General features: G+C 32.0%; 1 protein-coding gene across 2 annotated transcripts in view; it reads right to left on the reverse strand.

The window, feature by feature from the left end:
- The window catches only part of LOC132737777 (disintegrin and metalloproteinase domain-containing protein unc-71-like), a 71,143-nt gene that overhangs the window by 31,581 nt on the left and 23,510 nt on the right, over window positions 1-16,052 (reverse strand). For both annotated transcript variants that reach the window (XM_060725123.1, XM_060725124.1), the window contains exon 5: window positions 6,613-6,695. In XM_060725123.1, coding sequence (XP_060581106.1) covers window positions 6,613-6,695 — 83 coding nt within the window. The remainder of the gene's footprint in view (window positions 1-6,612; window positions 6,696-16,052) is intronic.

Here is a 16,052-nt window from a genome sequence, read left to right on the forward strand (position 1 = left end):
TACAATAATTTTAACTACTCTTGAGGCAAAACTTTAGACTTCACAATAAGTTTAACTACCCTAAGGCAAAAATTTAGTCTTCACAATAACTTTAAGTATTCTAAGTCAAAAATTAGACTTCACAATAACTTTAACTACTCTGGGCTAAAAAATTTAGACTTCACAATTATAACTTTAACTACTCTGAGCCAAAAATTTAGACTTCATAATTACTTTATTAACTACTCTAAGACAACACCTCTCAATAGCAACCATAATATTGGTCTCCCAAAGGTTGTTGCTCTACATGGGTTGTACTGTATTCAGTCTGGTAAAATGCTAGCACTGTAAACTATATGATACACTGTATGACTTATAATATGTATTACATTTTGGGCTACAGTACTTTATATGTGCTATTAAAGAAATACCTTAAAGATTTTGGCACTCAAATTGTAACATGAAAATTCCAAGCTTCTTTCAATCCACCTAAGATTTTTTTAGTCATAAAATCCAATTTATAAGGAAAGTGAGTTTTAACATTATGCAAAATTGTGACTGAATGATAATTGAAATTTTTGGAAAATTAGGACTCAGAAGCAATTTGACACACATGTTTATAAAGGGTCCACCAAGAAAAGGAAAAACTATGTCAACAGGGAAATACAAACTGTCATAATATTATGATTGTAATATATTGCTTTACGAACAAAGAAAAACTTTAAAAAATTGAGTTTTTTTCGGGATATACTTAAATCTTCCTCCAATCTTGATTTATGCACAGCATAAATAGCAATACAACACTTTCTAATACAACCTGCTGAAGTAACAGGGTTTAGTTTTTTTTTTTCTTCTTAAAAAAATCCCAAAACACACTTGTTATTAAATTTCTGAAAATTTGGAACAGATCAGCATGAGGTAATCATGTTAAAAGTTAAGGATATGTCTACAGATACTATAATTTCCGGAGCTGATAGGATTTAACAGTTTGCTAGAGGAATCTTACATAGAATTATGAGAGGTTTTTATCTGTTTTATGATAGATTACCTCAGTTGTTGAGGTCAGCTGTTTATCTTTGCTAAAATAAAGAGTAATAACTTATCATAGAAATAAATTGATGAATTTATTGAAGTTAAAAGATTTCTGCCTGGAACTAGGGATTTCAGAGTTTTAAACAGTCAGCATGTTGTCTACCATTGGACCAGAGCAGACCAAGATAGCCAGCATGTGTGCCCCAACTGATTATGGTCAGCATTTTTTGATATTCGATCAGTACAATGTATATATTTTACAATCTTCCCAAAAACAAAACAATGAATGATTTTTTCCAGATTGAAACTAAGCATGAAATTTGCAAAGATACGATTTAATATCTTCAATAAACAAGAGTTGCCAGTAAGAAAGCACTTGACTATTCAGTAAGAAAAAGGGGCATAACTCTGTTCAAAGGCAACTCAAAAGTTATGAGACAACCTGTGCCTATCATATTAAAAAATCACAGAGAACAAGAATCCAATTCCCTTCAGTAGTTTTGGAGATACCAACTAGCATGCAAAAATTTATTAACGGAAGTGTGACAGCGATGTGGACACTGACATGACTACAACAGCTCTCCCTTTTCTTTTTATAGTCAAGCTAAAAATACACCTTACATCCTTTCTATTTAATAATGCACAGGCTGATAATAAAGCTAAAACAATGTGATGGTTTGGCATCATGTATACATGCCTCCTACGTAGATTAATGTGACACATGTAACTGTTGAAACATTTCACCATCTCAAGTTTTTGCCTTAAATAGCAATAAAAAAATGAAGGCTGATTATTTTACAGAAGTAATTCATATAAACACCTGATGCTAGGTGACATTTAAACAGAATATCTCAGCTCATAAAATTTATTATTTCCTGACTTATAAGCAGTTGATCACAACATGCCTGCAAGTTTATGCCACCAAAATAGATTCATGCATGTACTTTCATTCTGACCAGATTCTATGCTGTAGTGCTCTTGGTGTTGCAGTTGTTGTATTTTACAAGCAGCTACAGATCTTGCAAACTAAGATAATTAGCAATTCCATCACACATTTGCCTTTGAAAGGCAGAAATGGTTGAAATATAATACATGTATATATAAAATAGACATTATTCTGTATAACATGACCAATAGGTCACTTCTGACTGTAAATTGTGCTCAAATTTGGGAATTTACCTATGAATTTACCTGTGGGATCATCACATAGATTTAAGGAATATCTACATTGTCTGTGTCTGTAACAACTGACACTCTCTTAACAACAATAACCATTTTTTAAATTTTTATCCCACAATATTTTCTCAAATAATTCTAATAAATAACAATAGTTTTAATAATTATTGGGTAACATTAAAGATACTTTTTTTCAACTGGAACAAGTAATCAGTCAAAAGAAAAATCTTAACTGCTGAACAAATAAATTTTAACAAATCATAAATCAGATATTTTCAAGTGCTATCTGCTGCAATATAAGATAAAGTTTTCCCCTATCTCTCAGACAGTTTCAGTAATGCCAGAAATTGTTCAGATCCATCCAGGAAAGACTTGCTGAATTTTATTAATGTTTCTTTAATTCTCACAAATCCGTCCCATATGTTCACTGTGAAGGGCCTATGATACATCACATGTTCCAGGAATTCTTTCAAAGAGTCTATGATTCTTTGAACTTTGAATTTACTCCCTCTGAGGATAAAATATTGTGTATGAAGTAGTAAATTTTACACATTTTGTGAAATTTGTAACCTCAGATGTAACACTTTCCTCAAGGAAATGAAAACAGTTCAGTTTGTAATTGTAATTATAAGGTTACAGAAATCCTGGGAAATAATCAAATAGGTGACGGCCTTAAACCAACATAACTGAACATGACCTTGATGCAACAGATTTAGTTAATATGTGGAAAGCTAAGACTTCTTTTTTATTTCAAATAGTTTTAACACTAACGCCAAACAAGTGAATTTTGGTATTAAAGTCATGTTTTAAAATTAAACCTAACAATTATTATGGTTTTGACTTCAGTATCAAATGACTAATTTGACCAACAACAGTTAAAGTGTCCGGTTAGAATTCATGACTTTATTTGACAATAACTTTACTACATTGAACTTTGAAAACATTGAAATTATTCATAAAATATAACCTGATATGATGAGAAGGTGTTCTCCTTTAGTGGAATGGTGACTCATATATAACATTAGAGATGGTTCTTTGTTCGTATCAGATGATAAAACTGTTTCCATATCGATTTTTAAACAGACTTTAAGTGAAAACCAAGAGTTATAAACAGAATTGCGTGAATTATGATATTAATGATAGAGGTTAAAATTGTCAGAATCTCTATAAATTAAATCAACATGTTTCTAATTTATTCAACAGCTTCTCAGTAGATAGCTACGGTGACAGGTGTTTTCCACCTACTCTGTCAATAAAAGATGTCTTTTAGTTTCAGTATTTGCTGCAACTCTGTATTAAAGGAAAATTCTACATAATTGATATTTATGTAATACATAATAGATTACTTTTGTAATAACTTCATCATAATTATTATCAATATGTTTCAAACAATAATTTCACAAGTTTTAAAACATTGTTTTTTCAAAATGTTCTATCTCTCAAAAAATATTCAGGTGCAATTTGAGATGAAAAAAAATGAAAATCTAAAAATGATATGTCAACACCCTGAGGCTAAGTCTTTCAAATTTGATAAAATAACATATTATGGAAAAATATTTCATAGTAAGACTATGCTGACAGTCAACACTGGAATTACAATGTTTCATTGAATAAGATGGACGACAAATGTAAATGAACTGACAACACATTTGCAATGCTGCTATGCCAGTTTCATGGTCAATGACAACACATTTGCAATGCTGCTATGCCAGTTTCATGGTCAATGACAACACATTTGCAATGCTGCTATGCCAGTTTCATGGTCAATGACAACACATTTGCAATGCTGCTATGCCAGTTTCACGTTCACTGACAACATATTTGCAATGCAGCTATGGCAGTTTCATGATCACTGACAACACATTTGCAATGCTGCTATGCCAGTTTCATGTTCACTGGCAACACATTTACAATGCTGCTATGGCAGTTTCATGTTCACTGACAACACATTTGCAATGCTGCTATGGCAGTTTCATGTTCACTGACAACACATTTGCAATGCTGCTATGGCAGTTTCATGTTTACTGACAACATATTTGCAATGCTGCTATGGCAGTTTCATGTTCACTGGCAACACATTTTCAATGCTGCTATGGCAGTTTCATGTTCACTGACAATACATTGGGAATGCTGCTATGGCAGTCTCATGTTCACTGACAAGATATTTGCAATGCTGCTATGGCAGTTTCATGTTCACATGGAAACACATTTGCAATGCTGTTATGTCAGTTTCTAATTATTCACTGACAACACACTGGCAATGATGTTGACAGATTCATGTTCACTGAAAATATACTGGAAATGTGCTGCTTCGCCAGTTTCATATTCACTGACAACACACTTGCAATGCTGCTGTCTGATTTAAATTCACTGACAGCACACTGGCAATGCTGCTGTCAGTTTCATGTTCTCTGACAACACATTGGCAATGATGCTATACTTAGAGCTGGGGCGAGTATCGGAGTACTCGGATAATCACAAATCAAAGTGAAAAATCGAGTTTGAATATTCGTAAGCCCAGAGATCGTGGATCGCGATTTAATTTTTTTATATACATTTACTGTTTCTCACACTCTTAAAATCGAGAAAAATACTATTTGAGTTTAAATTATATGATAATATGAAGTTTAACTAAATACAATTTGCCGGTTAAAGACCACTTACCATGATGCTGAGCTAGGAAGTAATTGGTTTCAAAAAACACAACAAAAATACTCCTCCAAAGAATAAAAACATAAACCTAGTTTATATGTTTAATGTTTAGTATTGTTGTTTGTTTTTCTTAAATAAACATGTTTTTATAACTAATGTACATGTTTTTATGGGTGTCTTGATAACAAAAGATTTGTGGTTCGATTTGTGAATCGTAAGTGCTGAATCGTGGTTCGGATCGGATCGTCACTTATCCGACGATCCACACCCCTAGCTATACTATATTCATATTCACTGACAACACTATGACAATAAACTGACATTACATGGACTATAGTTTGTTTGCTTATTTGGACCATTTTCAAATTTAATTAGAATACCTCAATGCAATTGGCCATAGATATTGGATTTGACAGTTCAATTCTTGGCTGTTGCAAATGTTATTTTGAAATAAGTCTCTTATGCAACTGAATTGTGACCTTATAAGTAAGATTATCAAATATCAATAAATACGATATTGTCATAACTACTATAATAATTTCATTTGCATCCTTCCTTCTCAATTGAATATGATACAATAAAAATTACAGTGGTGCAAATTACATCATCACACATACACTTGTACATATAAGGCTCATTTATACCTTTATTAATTCTCTGCACTAACAAATTAAATATTGACAATATCTATATTCAACTTGTCCATTATCAGAATCAGTGCAAGATCATTGGTCTCAAGCAAAAACAATGTTTATAAATGGTTACTATAGAAACCAGATTTCAATTAAATTCCCAACAATGTCATTCAGCTATTTAAAATTTTATTTCAGTTGTATTTGGATAAATTTCATTTGTAAATAGGTATCTTATATCATTGGGAGTTACAGTATAACATCAAGAGCAACACTCTTTGGTAGATCAGGATTTTGGTTGTTGCTCATAGAAGTGTTGCCATAGAAAAGTTAAATCTATTTCGGGACGAACTGATACTGTTGTTGTTGTTGTTGTAAACAGGACTTACTTCATTTATAAGTTTTTTAGAAATTATCTATGTTAGATTTTTTCTTTGAATTTCTCTGCTTAAAAAAATTGCAATAAAATAATATTCAATAGAATTTGTATGCATAAGATGATCTTGAATGAGTTCTTTTACAGTTTTTTTAATAAGTACTAAAATGATTTTCTAGCATATTGAAACATGGAGAACAGTACCAGAATGGACCTGGTGACTCTAGATCTTGCAGGACTGTAATACAGGTACAGAACCACTGATCATCTTATGACTATCATGCAGTGCAGCTCTTATCATTTTATGTCTACTTTGTTGAGAACCACTTATCACCTTATGTCTATTATGTCAAGAAATCTCTTATTATAATATGTCTTCTACTAATCATCTTATGTCTATTTTATAGAAAACCACTTATCATCTTATATCTATTTCTTATGTCTATTTTATTTATAGAGAACCACTTACTATCTTTTGTTATTATGCATAATTATAACCAGTTATCATCTTATGTCTGAACTATGTAGAGAACCACAGTGACTGATCATATTATGCTTATTATGTGGAGAACCACTTATCATATTCAGTCTATTATTTTAACAACCACTCATTATCTTATGTTTATTCATTCTGAACAAAATGGCAGTTACTGGCATACAGGATTAGTAATAGTAAAGATTCCAGTGCATACCATTTTTGACCTAGCCAAGTTAACCAGTCAAAGAACTAAATTATAAAGACCCTGAAAGGAATACAATAGTTACCTGATTCCATCACAAGTTGCCACAGCAACAGCAGACCATTCATCTCTCTTGACCACACCTTGATAGTAACATTGTTCTACAGTCTGAAACAACAACAACATTTATTTATAGTACATACAAGAACAAATATACGGATCTGTCTCAGTGGCCCTACAAAGTAGGCAAAGATGATGAGGAAGGTGCATTAGGGTGCATGAGCCCCTAATACGAATGACAGCTTGAAAGGTAGGCCCTTTGCTTGGCACCAACATTCCTTTTAAGGTCTACCTCCTTTTTCCATATTGTCTCAGGTAAATGTACAATTTGGTTCTGATTGACCATAGTACAGTGACAAAACGTTTGGCTCAAAATTTATATCTTTGGCTTACGCTCTATGGAAATTGCATGGAGGTACATTATCACCACTTTGTGCTTCGAAATTAAACCTTTAATGGCTTAAGTGGTGGCAAGTCTGGGATCCAAACTCAACAACGAAAGCTGCTTTTTTTACCTTAACAAGTGGTTGGACCCTCATTAAGCATAGACTACGCACACATACAATGTCACACCTGAATTTAACAATAGGGTTGCTCAGTTTTAAAACTTTGATTTTTTTTTATTTCTAAAATTTGTATTTTCAAAGCAGGACCAGCCAATTACACACATTTTACAGGGCAAAACATGGTTAAAAATTTAATGCCCAAACTGAAAATTATTAATCTTCATTCTTTATGTACCTTCATTTTAATCTAAATTATGTCACTATCAGCAGATAGAACAGGTTGATATAGCTGATTATTTAATCTATTCATCCATATGTTTGACCCTAAACCTTCATGAACCAACTGTGATTTTAGCATTTGCCATCAGACTAATACAGCAGTCCATTTTGACATGAAAATCCCTTTAACTTTTACTAGACATTTCTATATTAAAATCTGGGCAAACCTATCACACACATTCAGCCAGGACCCCAGGGCTAAAAACTACAACAGGTCTTACATTTCAGAACTGTCAGCCTGAACAATATGACACTAAATCTGATTCATTTATAAAAACTTGGCAGCCATTAAAAGTCAATTGACAGATAACAAAAAGAATGGAAAAATTTGTCAACTTATGATGAAAATTGTTTATCACTTGTAATAGAAAAGCTCAATCCCTTGAGAATTCTTTGCCTGGAAAACATTTTTTTCCATCATCAAAATCTTCATCTTGACTCATTTAAAAAACATTGTGTTGATGATCACAAATCACATTCTAACAATCCATAAATGATTTGTAGTGTGATAAAAAATCCAATAATACCATGTGCTGAGGGCAATTTATCACTGCTAATGATTTAACCTGTCACACATTTCCATGAACATTCTGATCTTTCTTATAAGAAAGTGCTGGTCTTCCTATTCTTGTTGATCATTGAAAGAATTCTTAGGAAGTATTATATGCCTGCATTGTGTATAAATTTTACTTTTTTGATTTGATTCTAATATCATATTGATACTGTAAAAATTAACTTGTAACTTTTCAGTTCAATATTAAATACAGAGCTACTATTATAGCCCACTGGTCTGAGGGTCACTGACCCTCATTGCCATACCTTTTAACTAGAAGGGGTTTTGTCTCTTAACTAGGCATTGTACTGATCACTCCTGTGAAGTCTGGTCGAAATTCCGCCAGCAGTAATTGATCTGTGAAAGCCAGATAAGATATTTTTATTTATAGCTCTGGCATCCATTTTGTGCAGTGAAGCGGAACAAGCCGGTAATATGCACAACTGGGGATGGTACTGACCACTCAAATAAAGTTTCACTGAAATTGAGCTGTGAAATCCAGACAAGCTTAATGCAGACAGACGTGAAGGCAAAAACAATATGTATCCCAAAATATTTTGGGAATAAGGTAATGTCAGGAAGCTTATCCAGTTATCTTGTGGAACGTCTATGGTCCCTCTTTGACATTAAATTATTTATGTATTATTTTATATATGAAGTGGCACCTTACAAAAACTAAAGTTGGAAAGTGGTCGTATGATGTCTAGTGTCAATGTGACCATCAAACTTGATTTCTTTTTTCAGCAAATGATCTTAGATCTTAGATTTAGGGTTAATGTCAAGAAGTATCTACGAGTTGTTTTTTCCTGCCTGACAGTTTATAAATTGCTTCAGCAAAGTCCCCGGATGATCTGATATCTTCATTTCTTCATACTGTTTCAGCATATAAACATTACTTCCATAATGGGAAGTGAAAATAAATGTTCCATTTTAGATGTATGGGAATGTTATTGGTAAAACACTGCTATTAAAATTCCATCAAACAACGGATGTACTGAGGCAACGTAATGAGGAATTGTCCCCATGAGAACAGAGTCAAGACTTCCAGACTCCACTACTCCTCATAAAAATCTACAATTCTCATTAAATCAACAAGTATATGATTTTTTTAATCGACTGATATTCAAACTAACTATAATCAGTCAGTAATTTTCTAAACCAGAACAAATTTGAACAATGAAATGATGAAAAAGCTCCCCTTTATGAAATTCAAAAGTATAATCCAAGTGACAACATTCAAGCTTTACTAACATAGGAAGAACCCAGTAGATGACTATCAGTGCAAAAACATTCAGAACAATCCTGCTGCTGTGCCAAGGTTCAAACAGTGTCACATTTTGATTGTCAAAGGGTGGGACAAAATGGGAAAGCCTGAACAAGACTTGAACCTAGGACTATTAGAATATGCTTCAACTGTTTTTATGACTACCAAGCTACACAGCATCTTCTGATATAACCAAAGGAAGTATACATAAATAATAAAACATTTATTATTTTAAATATATCAATATACTTTTTGAACATATTTTTGCATTAATTGCATTATAAATTATATATCTCACTCAATATGCCAGTCTGTCAGGATATTTGGTGACTGAGATAGATACATGTATACCTCTTGTAATTGTACTGATTTGATAACCTTTAAATTTGACAGGAAATCGAAATAATTTAAATATAAGATACTACTGCACCATTATCTGATACACCTGGTCTTATAGGAAAAGGACTTCACAGGAATCTTTATGTGAAATGATAACAAAAATCCCTGACTGGCTATAATATGCAAGGTTCCTCCCCCCCACACACACTTACTCAGTTTGATTTACAGACGGCATAATGTAAATTATAAACTAGCTAGAAGTAATGTGTTAAGTTTCAAATAAATAATCTCAGTTACTTGATAGTAAAAATATTTACAGAAGATTTATAATACTACAAATAAATCACAAATGAGACATATTTTCAAGAACTATACATTTTATCATAAAATTCTAAGAAAAACAATTATGAAAAATATACATGTATATTGTTGATGATTATACAGAATGACTATATTATCATCAAATTAAGAAATTGATTGAAATAGCTGGTCATACATAAACTTGATAAAGTTATGCATTATACAATTATCCATTGCTGGTGGTCAGTCTTCACTCAGGTATTTATGTAGGACTAAACAATTGAGAGCACCTGATGTTTATAGATAGGATAAATTGTTTTAATTATCACCAATTATCTTTTATTGTAGAAAATCAGGGGGAAATCATAACAATGATTAGTGTTTATTGGGGAAGAAATTACTGCACAAAGGTCACTTGCCACACAAGATACTAATTAGTTCTACTAAAATATATGCAAATGTATAAGCATTAAGCTCAATTACTGCCAAAGAAATAGTTTTTACATACAAGGATGATCTTTAAACCATTTTGCTACGAATGATGAACATGTCCGAATACTGACAATCTGATAACGTCTATCACAGAAATTTTCTTAACCTGACATTGTCTTATTAATTGCAGTCATTTAATTTGAAACTATCAAATGCTTATGTTTCCAAAATCAACATTCTATGTAATTTAATTTAAACTTGTGGCAATTAGGTTAAGTTATTATTGCAGCCTGAGCAACAAGTAGTCACCACCAGAAACCTGTGAGTCTTCAATTCCACCCAAACATCATGGTCATCTCTCAAAAACATGATATAAATAACAGATAATTTTGTCTTCCCAGTAATATAATAAATTATTTGGATGGTCATGCAGTTTTTTGTTGAATAAGTAAAATACCTACAGCCTACAAGAGTTCCTGCAATCTGTATGAGTACATGTCCCTCCACAATTGGTCAAGTAAAACATCAACACCTTACAAGTTCACTATGCTAATATGACAGGCTAAAACAATTCTTTTATCCCCCAACCACCTATTACTGTAGATAATTTTGATATTGAATATTTTCATACTTTGAAAATGGAGCTAGCCAAAATTATAATACAAATGTAACAGGTCAAGGACCAATGATACACTTCCATGACTTTTTTTTTCAGACTAGAGATTTTACTGCAGGTAGTAACATAAAGCACAACAGTATATGTAATTTAAATGCAATTACCGTCTGATTTAAATGTGGCTTATCAGTTCTGCCAATTTAGCTTCAATTAGTAACTCGTGCAACCACTTATTTTCTGCTCTATTAAAATTCAAGTAGATTGCTTTTTTATTATCCTTTAACAGGTACTCTCAGACTGGCTAAGGTTATTCAATAATGAACATCTCTGTGAAGATGCCAGTATGAAATTTTTAAGAAGTAAATGAGATTTTCCTCAACTATATTACAATATATTCATCACAAAACTATTGTAAGACATGTTATTTTAAAACTACAAGTTACCTGTATTTAAATTATAAAAAAGATTTCTAGTTATGCTTCATTATCTATTAAACAAAATCAAATAAAATGGGTGCGCATAAAAGTGTATCAATGTTTTAGACCCTTATAGAATTAAGACAACCCTACCCTGCTGGAACGAGAAGTGACCTAAGCCTTTGCCAGGGAATTCAGACAGGCTAGGAAACAATCTGGTCAGCCTGCTGTTTACTTTTACCTGACAAACTTTAATTTTTTATCTTGATGTCCAAAAATAGTTAAACGATATGCAGCTGAATAAATGGAAATAAAAGTGCAAGTTAAGGGGTAATGTCAGCCACAAAAGGGGCATGTATAAGAAATTTTTTACAGCATAATATATACACTGATACATGGAATACAGAACAATATTTGTCATGGATAAACAGATTTCAATCATTGACCTTGTAGAATGAATTTTAATCTAGTACATTACAATAAAACAATGGGTGCACATGCACAATGACAATTTGTGGGTTGCCATTACTTTACACAGTCTAGTTCATTTCAAAATAAAATTCCTTTGATCTCATTTTTCATTCCTAGTATCCAAAGATATTTCATAGATAATACCTAACACCTCTTTGATAGAAATGCATTTAAAATAGATTAAAATCTCCTTAAATCAATACCTTGATATTCCTCTTTTGTTATAACAGATATCACTTTCTTAACTTTCTAACAGAATCATTGCAGTGTTAAATGCAAAACTTGCTTGCAGGCATAATTTATGGCTAAAGATGTGTTAAAAAATGCAGAATGTATCAAAGCAACTTATGTTTAAACTTGATAGAATAAGATATGCTTCTATTTTCGCATACAATAAATAAGAAAATGCAAGCTGTTCTTTGAAATAATTGAATAACATGAAAACATGTCTTCAAACATGTCTTCAAACATGTTGTTTTCTTTGGCATAATTAGAGAACATGACGGTGTTGTCTTCTTTGGCATAATAAAAGAAGATGTGAATAATTAGTGAACATGTGAAATAATCTTTGGCATAATTAGTGAATATGATTATGTAGTTTTCTAAAGCATGATAGAGAACATGATTGAGTAGTCTTTTAAGGCATGATAAAAAGAACATGATTGTGTATTCTTCTAAGGCATGATAAAAAGAACATGATTGTGTATTCTTCTAAGGCATGATAAAAAGAACATGATTGTGTATTCTTCTAAGGCATGATAAAAAGAACATGATTGTGTATTCTTCTAAGGCATGATAAAAAGAACATGATTACGTAGAATAAAGAAAACATGATTGAGTAGTCTTCTAAGGCATGATAAAAAGAACATGATTGTGTATTCTTCTAAGGCATGATAACAAGAGCTGTCCGTAAGACAGCGCGCTCGACTTTTTTATTGCTTGCCAATAAAAAAAGTTTTTGCAGTAAAAGGCAATACAAGAATCTCTGTATTTTTAAAGTGAACAATGGCCATGAGCATTAAGATATTTAGTGAAGAATTATTTTACTGAATTGTGTGATACCCTTGAACACTGCAGGTTCAGTGGATAGGAATGAATTTTTTTAGATTTTTTAAGTTTTTTAGTGCTTGCCTATAATACAAAACATTGACAGTTAAGGGCCATAATTCAAATAAAATCTTTGACAGAATTACCTTCTCCTGGACATGTTTGGGAATCATGATTGTAAACAAGTATTCCAACTTTCAAATTAATATCTCAAACAGTTCAGTCAAAAAGTGGACTGGTACTAAAAACTTAACCAAGATTCTAAGTCGATAAAAGGCCTTAATTTTTAAAACAAATCCTTGACAGAGTTACCTTCTCTTGCGTACAGATGGGGGTAATGATGTGAAATAGCATTAAAAGTTTCAAAGCAATATCTCAAAGGGTTAAGGCAATAAGTGGATTTTACCCATATTCAATGTATTTTCTAAGTCAAAAAGGGGCATAATTCTGTCAAAAACCTTGACAGAGTTATGTCCTCTTGTCTGTTGATGAAGGTCGTGATGGTAAACAAGTATGGTCAGTTTCAAAGCAATACCTCCAATGGTTTTGAAATAAAGTGAGGTGGTACAAAAAACTTAACCAAGCTCAATACACTTTCTAAGTCAAAAAAGGGCCATAATTCTGTCAAAAACCTTGACAGAGTTATGTACTCTTGTCTGTAGATGGAGGTTATGATGGTGAACAAGTATGGTAAGTTTCAAAGCCATACTTGTAATACTTCTGAAATAAAGTGGGGTGGTACGAAAAACTTAACCAAGGTGTGACGCCGACGCCGACGCCGGGGCGAGTAGGATAGCTCCCCTTTTCATAGAAAAGTCGAGCTAAAAATAACATGATTGTGTAGAATAAAGAAAACAGGATTGAGTAGTCTTCTAAGGCATGATAAAAAGAACATGATTGTGTATTCTTCTAAGGCATGATAAAAAGGACATGATTGTGTAGAATAAAGAAAACATGATTGAGTAGTCTTTTAAGGCATGATAAAAAGAACATGATTGTGTATTCTTCTAAGGCATGATAAAAAGAACATGATTGTGTAGAATAAAGAAAACATGATAAATGGAACATGATTGTATAGTTGTGTTAGGCATTATTAATCATTAAGAGAACACGTATATAAGAAGGGACCATTAAACTATAGTGTGTGGTGGATAACTTGTTCCCAATACGGACCATAATCTCAGATCAATTCTTAAAATAGGTATGTCAAAAAAATGGCATTTTTAGCTTTAAGACCTTGACAAACCTTGGGCAATAAAATCTCTTTGGCATAACTCTAACATAGGAAAATATGAGCCAATGAAAATCATAGTTTTTCAAGTTAATCAGATGACTTTCAAATCTGATATTGCTTAATGCACTAACAAATTTAATATTGAAGCAAATATCTAGTATAGTTTTCACTAAATTGCACCAAGGTTCAACATTATTGATATGAAAATTCTCAAAGACTTTCAGAACTTGCATTTTTTTCTTCACAAAAAAAAAACTATTTTCCTTTATCTTGGCATAAATCTTTTAACCTAGATACCTACAAAAATATTTTTTCTATTAATATTTTTTTATTTGAAAACGCCTTTCTTATTTCCAAAAAGATCTGATATTCTTTGCCTCAGATAAGAAGCCGTTTCATTACTGAAAGCAAAGAAAAAATTATCCTGCAGATGGTGCTGCACGTGTATTTTTGGCTAAGTTGAATTTCACATAAAATTTATAACTGTCTACGTGTATATTTGGAAAGTGAACTTTATGACTTTTCAAAACAGTAATGCCATGCAAGACTTAGTTTAAGACATATTGATATCTTATGCTATTTAATGTCCTACACCATATTGACTGCAGACAGTCACTGGTTCATGAGAAGTTATAATGAACATGTGGAAAATCATGTAAGTGCTGAAAACATAGCTTGACGAGCTTTTGAATCAAAAACCTAATTGTTATTTCTTTAATGTAAAAAAAGAAATGATAACCGCTTCAGCAATTTGCAACAGAATATTCCATTATTCAACATCTACACAGTCTAATCTCAGACAATCAAATGTTTGTTTTACTAAAAAAAAATTATTAATACTTCATACAGAAACACCTTCTGAAAGTATCAATGGCAGTTTCTTAGCCATCGTCGGATACCCACGATTGATAAACATGTTACATAACATGCAATCTGAATGTTAATGGTTCGGCCGTGGGTATCCGACGATGTTTCTTAGTGAGCAGACAAGTTTACCTCTGGATGAGAAAAATGTACAAGCTGACTGGGAGTCAAACTCATGACCTTCTGGCTGTCTATATATATTAAGCTACTTAAAATTGCTGCTTACACATTTTTGCCCAATTATAAATTCTATATTGTTACATTATTCCCTAACTATATACATGTACAAATTTGTACATGAATTTCTTTTATATTAAGAATGTTAATTGACTCGAAGCTTCATACTATATCCAACCAATGTTGAATGCTAAATGTCAAAGAAAGACAACAAAATTGTGCAATTTGACCAGGATTCAAATCTACCATTCTGCAGCTCTACAACTTAGTTTCCTCAGGCTGCTCCTAATAATCTGTGAACAGTTCTAATTGCCATGACAATTTCCTTACGCAAGGTAACAGATATTCAACCATTGTTGCTACTCTACCCTTTTTCATAAGATAATAAAGTATAGTGTCTATACTCAAAAAAAGACTCAAAAAACAACAAACATGTAAGAAATAAAAGAGATCACAAACATACCATTTTTTCCTCTGTTAGTTAGAGGGTCTTACTACTGGAGTGTTTTTGATGGTTTTTACAGTTTCTTCACAAAACATAAACCATCAGAACACGAGATTGCCTGGAATTTTCAGCAAATTGTAGGGCAAAAACACAAGTTTCTCCTCTTGTTCTGAGTAAATGAATTTTTACTTAATAGCACAATGGAATTTGTTCTGAGATATAATCAAGCGTGCCTGGCAGTTATGAGTGTGAGTGATGTGATGGCTGTGCTCCATTTCTGACAGAAATTTGAGCACCAAGTTAACGGTAGGAATCATAATTGATGTTAAAGGTTATAAGACAGAATTTTGTCATTAAAACTATTGACTGACAATATTTTCTAATTTAGTTAACACATTTTTTTACTTTAAAATTGTGAACATAATCATAAAATAATAAAAATATGGCACTAAAATCTAATCATTAAATTAGAAAATTTATGTCCAAAACATTGTTGTTGAATATAAAAATTGAAAAGAAAAC

Source organism: Ruditapes philippinarum, unplaced genomic scaffold, assembly GCF_026571515.1.
Source record: "Ruditapes philippinarum isolate M1 unplaced genomic scaffold, ASM2657151v2 ctg24_1_1_1_1, whole genome shotgun sequence".
In the NCBI taxonomy this organism is placed as follows: Eukaryota; Metazoa; Mollusca; class Bivalvia; order Venerida; family Veneridae; genus Ruditapes; species Ruditapes philippinarum.